Here is an 8,654-nt window from a genome sequence, read left to right as displayed (position 1 = left end):
TGAAAAGGATGTGAATGGAAGATTTCAATAATTTCCTCCATCAACCAATCATGAATTAGTGGTAGTGGTAGCAGTAGTACAAATCAATCAACAAGCTGTTAATCCAACAACCGGCAGGGGTTTGGTGGATGGGTACACGCCGTCCAGGAAAAAGCGGACAGCCATTTGTTCCTTCTTCTTACTAATCTGTTTCTGTTTTGTTCGTCGATCGAATCCCAAAGAAGAAAAAAGAAAGAAAACCCAAACCGAATTACTACTAACCGAAACCAAACCATCCATCGATCGCTAGCGCGGCTAATTACTGCTATGCAGATTCCAAACCAAATCAAATCTTGTTCCGGCGATCGACTGACTGATTTGCCAATTGATTAATTTGATTGACCCAATCGGCCGCCGCCTGACCAAATCTCCTAATTTATCGCCTGGATTGGGCCCCGGCGGCGAGATCTCGTCGTCTCAGAAGAGCTCTCTGGTGACCAGCGGCTGCGCGGCGCCGTTCCACGCGCCCTGCTGCCTGCCGGATCGGTCGGGGGCGGCGGCGGTGGTGGTGGAGGGGAAGAACTGGCAGTGGCTGGGAAGGACGTTGCCGGCGGGGTGGGCGTTGGGCTTGGGGCTGCACTGCTGCGGCTGCTGGTGCTGGTGCTGGTGCTGCGTGGCGGCCGGTCCGGCGGCGGTGGCGGCGACGCGGCGGCAGGAGGGGCACATGGTGAGCGTGGCGGCCTGCTGGGCGTGCGCGGCGGGCGCGGTCTTGAGCGCGCGGAGCTCGGCCACCTCCTTCTCGAGCCGCTTGTTCTGCTCGGCGAGCTGCTCGCACCAGCGCTTCATGTACTCGCAGTCCACCTCCGTCTGCTTCAGCTTGGTCCGCGCGCGGCGGTTCTGGAACCACACCTCCACCTGCCGCGGCCGCAGCCCCAGCCGGTTCGCCAGCGCAGTCTTCTGCTTCTGCAGATCGTCAGGAAAGAAACCCCGGTCAGCGCAATGCGATCGATCGCGAGGAATCCATGGACGAACACCACGCGCCGGACGGCCCGAGATGTGTCGATCGAGGGAGGAGGAGTAGAGACTTACGGGGTTGAGCGTGCTGTGCGTCTTGAAGCACTCCTCGAGGACGGCGGCCTGGTCCTTGGAGAGCCTGAGCTTCTTGCGGCCGCCGGCGCCGTCCCCGCCGTCGTCGTCCTCGTCGCTGCCGGCGGTGGCGGCGCCGCGGGAGACGCCGGAGCCGGTGCGCTCCAGGCCCCTCTTGGTCCCGGCGCTGACGCCGCTCTCGGGCGACGTGGACGTCCTCCCCGGCTCCTCCTTCCGCTGGTGGCTGGCATACGGGTGCAGCCCGTACGACTCCTGCGCGCCGACGACGGAGTTAAGCGCGGCGGTCCAGTGCTGCGCGTGCGCCTGCGAGGCCGGGGAGGAGGAGGCGGTGGTGGTGGAGGACGTGAGGCTGCCCTGCGACGCAAGCCCGAGCCCCAGCCCGAGGCCCAGGTCGAGACCCGCGGCGGCGGCGCGATGCATCGTCGATCTCCGGTGAGCCCGATCCGATCTGAGAGTTGCCCGGAGTGGGAGGGAGGACGGTGGTGGTGGTGGTGGTGGAGATGTGATGATCTGGTCTGGTCTGGGCATGCGGCGGCGGGTGGCGAGGCTATAAATAGGGCAGCGGAGGGCGAGCAAATGATGAGCTGTTGGGTTGGATGGGGGAGGTGGATCTCCTCTCCTCTCCTCGCTACCACCAGCGGCATCCAATTATTGTTATATTATTATTATTATTAATTGGCTGTAAATAAATACCTAAATAATGGCGATAAATACTTTCCCTTGTGCACCACTCGCTCATCATGGCGCCGTGCATGCTGCCTTCCTCGATCTGAGCCTTGACCCGGTCCGACCCGAGCCGAGCCGTTTCCTTGGCTGGCGGAGGCGCTCGGCTAAGTTGTGGCCGTGTGGCTGGCTGCGAGTATGCGCGTGCGTTGGAAGTTGGAACTCGGTGCGCGGCTGCGGGGGTACGACAAGCTTTGGCGCGTGCGCTCGTCTCGTCTTGGTCCCATCAGATCGTGTTAGAAGCCACATTTTTTATTATTATTTTTTAAAAATCAAGCTATAGCACTGTTTTTACTGTACATGTCTGATTTTAAATCTCATACTATTACTAATCCCCAAGGGTACTCTCCAAATGCAGCCTACCAAAGGAGTCTTGCAAAAAATAATGTAGTGGCAATTAGTTCTATATAAACCAGAAAACTTTCGTGTACAGTTGCGACGATCTAACATAGCATCGCCACATGTATGTTTTGATCAACCCCACTCTTCCAAGATAAAAGCATGCGATCTAGACTACAATGTTTGTTTTGATCATATCACTAAAAAAAACTACCATATACAATGTGCATGTTGCAAAACATCATTATAACTCATGGGTATCGAGGCAAGAAAAGCAATCAACATGTTGAATTCCATTTATATCTTCAATTGGAAGAAAACAGCTGACAGCCGAGTACAAAATGGTAACTCTTAAAGTTTGGACGACTGGAGTAACAAACTTAATGTTCTCTACATTGGTTCGTACCATTGTTCAATACATGAAAGACAAATGTGAAATACTAGTTCAACACTTAGGTGGGTTGTATACTTTGATGAAACCTACCAAGAAACTGCCAACAACTACCTCTTTTCTACATTGAGGCTCTAGATCAAATATGTCATAGGGGCATATACTAAACCTCATGCCACAACAAGTGAAAAAACACCCACAATGCACGCCACAAGTACACAACTTATAGAATTTTCGTCATGGGGTTGCTCTGTGTGCCTCCTTATCATGGAGGATCTTGTTCGAACGAGAGCTGGATTACTTCTCCTCGCTGGCACTCGCCGTATCCAGTTATTATATTAGTTAACTCTAAAGAAGTAATAAATAATCATGATAAATAGTTCCCATTGCATGCCACTCGCCTCGTCATAGCGCCCAGATACCGTGCATGCTCCTACTCGATTTGAGCCTTCTTCCTTTCCTTGCACCGATCGGGCTCAAAGCCGAGCCGAGGCATTCCCTTGCACTTGCGGAACTTGTCTAAATTGTGGCCATGTCTATAGGGTGGAACTCGGCATGGGACTAGGTTTGTGGTCGCGGTAGCCTCGTGCTGGCTTGGTCTGATGAGATCATATTATATTAGCAGGCATCTGCAAAAAGTGTAGTTGAATCTTTGTCCGATGAGATCTGCCATTAGAATGCATCACATTTATTTCATCAGATCGTTCATTTTGTTTTTTACGGGTTTTCATTTGGATATTGAGTTTCACATTTAACTTCAACATAGTGTAGTTATCGTATTCGTTCAAGCTCCCATTGTGTCCTCCAACCTTATTTGAACTTCCTGGTTGTCCTTTCTATTGTGTAAGTTTTACAGGTGTTCATAAGTTCCAATCCTAATGGTATTTTTTTACTGCCTAGGTTCATGCGACATGAAAACAATGTAGTAACAATTACTAATATAATATATATATATACAACATTCTTGTGTGATTGCGATAATCCAAAATAACATTACTGCATGTATGGTAGCACCTGGTATGGAGCAATCCCATGCTCCAAATATAAAGCTTGCAATATGGATTACAATATTTTGATCATCCAACTATTAGGCAAAGAGTTTGTCCCAAAGCGTCAATAGAACTGCTGAATATCAAGGACAAACTATACAACGCATTTGCACATACAAAGTTACCTAGGCAAGAAAAGCAATGAACATGGTGAATTCGGTTTATACTCACAACTGGAAGAAATGATCTGGAAGATAAGTATAATACTATAATTCTTTACTTTTGGGTGACCGGTGTTGTAAAATGATTAACTTAATGTTATCTACGTAGTATCATATGATTCTTGAATACATGAAAGTCAAATGTGAAATACCAATCCAGCATTTTGGTGGCTTGTATCTTTTGTTGAAATCTGCGAAGAAAAAGCCAATGTCTAGCTAATCTCTACATTAAAAATTGAAATCATGTGTATCTTAATTAGGGGCGGATACTAAATTTGATGCTACTTGCAAACAATGAAATAAGCACCAATGATGCCTTTCAAAGCACGCCATAAATACACAACTTGCATACTTTTTGTTGTGGGCTGCTTCGTGCCTCTATATCGCAAAAGATCTCGCGGCATGCTCTCGTACAACCCGTGGCCGAGGCACATGGGTAGCTCATCTCACCCCCAAGATAGCTCGAGATTGTGATTTACCAGGGTAATATTGAAGACCTGGGATCGTGGCCTCCGAAGATAGAGGAGAATGCCATTTATATCTGGTGGCTCTTGGAGTCGACAACAGCGGTGAGAAGGTATAGATGGGCTAGAGGCAGGCCATCGAAGAAGGATGTGTTGCGCCAGGGGCGGTCAAGGACACAACTGACGATGAGCATTAGCATGGATGCGGTGATGACACTAGCAGCAACTGTTACGGCATATCTCTCTCAAGGTAGTTTTGGTGATTGATGACAACATGTTTGCGGACTAATCTTGTGCGTTGAATTATTCTCAGATTCTCCCCTGGCACGAGACGCTTTCTTCCCCTCGGAGTATATTTCAAGACGGTGTAGCTCTTTCGTTTCTTTCTAGGTGGAGTAGTTGCGTAGAGGGCACCGTACTATCAAGAGGGGGTCCGATGGGGTTTTGCTTGGGTGGAATCATCACGTACACATCAGCTTCTCACCCTCCGAGCTTTTCCTGTCCATTGAAGAGATCTCTCCTCTCTTCCTTGTTCTGTCTAGGTCTAAGCGGCAGTACCACGCACCCAGCGGTAGTACCGCTGAGAAGCCACAAGCGGCAGTACCGCTTCGCAGCGGTAGTACCGCCGTGGCTCCACAGCAGTAGTACCGCTGGGGGCCTGGCTCCTCCGCTGGTCCTCAGCTTTTTTGAGAGATCCCTTCTCTCTCTCGCGCACGCGCCCCAGCGGTAGTACCGCACTGCCTGTGGTACTACGGCCGAAGGGTCACAAGCGGCAGTACCGCTCCACAGCGGTACTACCGCCGTTGACCCCACTGTTGTAGTACCGCTGGGTAGTTTGGCTCCTACCGCCTCGATTCGAGAGGTCTTTTTCTCGTGTCGGGTTTTGCGGCACTAGTCACGGTTGTAGTTGCGGTAGTACCGTTCCAGGAGCGGTAGTACCGCCCTACCACCGCGGTAGTACCGCATTTGGGTCCGTTCCCTACTAAGTCTCCTCAGCGCGGCAGTACCGCTGGTTGGCGCGGCAGTACCGTCGCCTGGCGGTAGTACCGCCCCCTCTCAGCGGTAGTACCGCCCTGTGCGGGGCTGGTTGGTGGGGGGCAACGGGATTGTTGCCCCCACTATAAAAGGGAGTCCCCTTCCTCCTTCTCACCTACCTCTTCCTCCCCCAAGCTCCATTTATTGCTCAAGCTCCATTAAATACTCCAAGCTTCATTTCCGCCCGATCTATCTCTCTAGCCAATCAAATTTGTTGATTTGCTCGGGAGTGGTTGAGAAGGCCCCGATCTACACTTCCACCAAGGGATTTTCGATTCCCCCACTCATCCCTAGCGGATCTTGTTACTCTTGGGTGTTTGAGCACCCTAGACGGTTGAGGTCACCTCGGAGCCATATTCCATTGTGGTGAAGCTTCGTGGTCTTGTTGGGAGCCTCCGATTAAGTTGTGGAGATTGCCCCAACCTTGTTTGTAAAGGTTCGGTCGCCGCCTTCAAGGGCACCAATAGTGGAATCACGGCATCTCGCATTGTGTGAGGGCGTGAGGAGAATACGGTGGCCCTAGTGGCTTCTTGGGGAGCATTGTGCCTCCACACCGCTCCAACGGAGACGTACTTCCCCTCAAAGGAAGGAACTTCGGTAACACATCCTCGTCTCCACCGGATCCACTCTTGGTTATCTCTTACCTTTACTTGTGCAAGCTCTTTATTGTTTCTACCCTTGCTTGCTTGTATGCTTGTTGTTATTGCATCATATAGGTTGCTCACCTAGTTGCACATCTAGACAACCTACTTTGATGCAAAGTTTAATTTGGTAAAGAAAAGCTAAAAATTGGTAGTTGCCTATTCACCCCCCCTCTAGTCAACCATATCGATCCTTTCAATTGGTATCAGAGCCTCGTCTCTTTATTAAGGACTTTACCGTCCAAAGAGTATGGTTGATACCGTACACGGTGTGGAGGAACACTCCGGTGTGAATCCGATCTCGTCTACGGGAGATGGGGGAACTTCGGTCTCTCGTGAGGAGTTCAATGTGGCCTTGGAGACATTGAAAACCTCCATGACGACCGAAGTTGAAAGCATGTTTACTAAATTTCTTGAGGGGCTTAAACTATCCACCGCACCGTTGAAAGTGGGTGATTCCGCCAACAAGGTGTCGGATGCTATCCCCGACAAGGGGGAAGCTAGTAGTGAAAAGGCTCCTTCTTCTAGTGGCAAGAATGGCACCGGCATCTTTGCCCATGTGGAACCACCACTTGTTTATGGTGGACCGGTTCCTTCCACTCATTTGAATCATGCCGGTCCTCCCCCTAAGATTGTGAAAAATGAGGATTTTGATTCTTGGGTTTACCGCTTTAAACGTCATTTAAATCATGTGAACACTAACCTTTGGAGAATCATTGAAGAAGGTTTCTATCCACATGATCCAAGCAACTTCACTCCTCGAGAAGCCGCGGACAATCAATTCAATGAGAATGCTCTCTTCATCATTCAAGATGCAATTCCACCCGAAGACCTACCTCATCTTCGTCCCTTCGCCTTGGCCAAAGATGCATGGCATTGTGTCGTGTCTCTCTACCGGGGAAGCGCAAGCATTCAACGCTCCAACTATGAAGTGGTACAAGATGAGGCCGATGAGTTTGCAATGAAGGAAGATGAAGAACCTCGTGAGCTTTATCGGAGAGTAACCAAACTCGCGGTCTCACTACGAGATCACGGGAGCAAGGACACGGATGACAATTGGATCAAGCGCAAATTCCTCAAGGCAATGATGCCCTACCACAAGGCCATGTCCTCCGTCATTCGTCAAAGACCGGACTTCCACACTTTGACCTCAAGCGAAGTGTTGGATGAGTTTGTGGCCATGAACATTTTGGACAAGACCGCCGACAATGCGGTGCTCCGTTCTCAACGGGCAAAGAAGCCTAACCTTGCATTGAAGGCCAAGCTCACCGTGGAAGAAGAAGAAGAGGAAGAAGAGGAGAGCAACCCCGAAGATACGAAGTATGCATATCATGAACACATGGCACTTGCTTCAAGGCAATTTTGGAGCAAGAAAAACTCGAGGCCCAACTTTAGCAAAAACAACTCGAGTGGCACAAGGGGCAAGCAACGTGTAAGAACTTGCTACAATTGCGGCAACGTGAGTCATTTCGTTGCGGAATGCCCGTATGAGAAGAGGGAAGACAATGGTGGCAAACTCATCCGAAAGGACAAGGCCAAGTCGTTCCCCAACAAGAACAACTTCACCAAGAAGACTCCTCCCAAGGCTTTGGTTGTGCAAGAAGAGTACAATGAGGATGATGACGATGATGAAGATGATGAGTCGGTTGCCATGGCCTCCGTTGCCATTGCAACAACGTCACGGGTGTCTCTCTTCGACTCACCCAACGAGAGCATCACCGCCAAGTGCCTCATGGCTAAAGCCACCAACAAGGTAACCTCCAACATCAAAACTACCATCATTAATCATCCTTCCCAAACGGATAGCATTAATGAACTTGAGGGAGCTAATGTGGAGGCTAACGAGTTTGAGGCTTTATGGGCAAACTCAAGGGAAAATCCAAGAAGCACTTTGTTGCTCTCTTGGAACAACTTGGTGAGGCCAATGACATGATCGAGGCTCACGAAGACACCATCTCTAAGATGGAAGGGCATAGTCGTGACTATGCCGATGAGATTTCGGATCTTTCCAATGCTCTTGAGGAAGAGCGTGGTCTTCGTTTGGCTCTTGAGGAGTCACACAACGTTGATCATGCTAAGTTAAAGAAAGATTATGATCATGCCCTCATTGTTTCTCGTGTGCTAAATTCCGAGAAGGCCAAACTCGGGGTTGATCTTGCTAGACTCAAAGAGGAGTTTGATATACTTGACAAGGCCCACAAGGCCTTGAAGGGTATTCACGCTAGTCTCAAGGAGTCTCATGATCAACTCCAAGTGAAGCTAACTAAGGAGAAAGCAACTTTTCCTCATATGGTTTTAATTGATAATGCAAATGCTACTAACCCGTGTTGTGAGCATATACATCTTGTTGAGGAAAATGCTAAGTTGAAGGAGCAACTTGAGAGAGGTCTTGCGACTTGCATACAAGGCAAGAAGAACCTCAACGATCTCTTGATCAACCAAAAGGGAGGTGTGGCCAAGGAAGGGGTTGGGTACGTGCCCGACTCCAAGAACAAGAAGAAGAATGACAAGACCAAACGACCTCCTCCCCTCATGCAAACCTTTGTGAGGGAGGGAGAGAGTGCCCCCGAGGAGAAGAAGAAGAACAATGTCAAGAAGGGCAATGTCATCCCTCCCAACAAAGCCGGCGATTTTAATCCTTCTTATGTGTTATGCCGTGCTAGTGATGGGCATGTTTATGCCAAATTTGTTGGTTCTCTTCATGAGTACATTGAATGGTCTATTTGGGTTCCTAAGACCCTTGTTACTAACATCAAAGGACCCAT

At 49.6% G+C, this 8,654-nt stretch overlaps 1 protein-coding gene across 1 annotated transcript; it reads right to left on the bottom strand.

Annotated features, from left to right (window-relative positions):
- Window positions 1-1,621, bottom strand: LOC123151736 (homeobox-leucine zipper protein HOX2). Its single transcript, XM_044571397.1, has 2 exons — window positions 1,069-1,621; window positions 1-942 (listed from the first exon to the last, which is right to left on the bottom strand). Exons 1-2 carry the CDS (start codon window positions 1,612-1,614, stop codon window positions 457-459), a joined length of 1,032 nt encoding a protein of 343 aa, XP_044427332.1. The 5' UTR covers window positions 1,615-1,621; the 3' UTR covers window positions 1-456.
- Between the last annotated feature and the right edge of the window lie 7,033 nt (window positions 1,622-8,654).

This window comes from Triticum aestivum, chromosome 7A, assembly GCF_018294505.1.
Source record: "Triticum aestivum cultivar Chinese Spring chromosome 7A, IWGSC CS RefSeq v2.1, whole genome shotgun sequence".
In the NCBI taxonomy this organism is placed as follows: domain Eukaryota; kingdom Viridiplantae; phylum Streptophyta; class Magnoliopsida; order Poales; family Poaceae; genus Triticum; species Triticum aestivum.
This window is presented reverse-complemented; position numbering and strand designations above follow the sequence as displayed.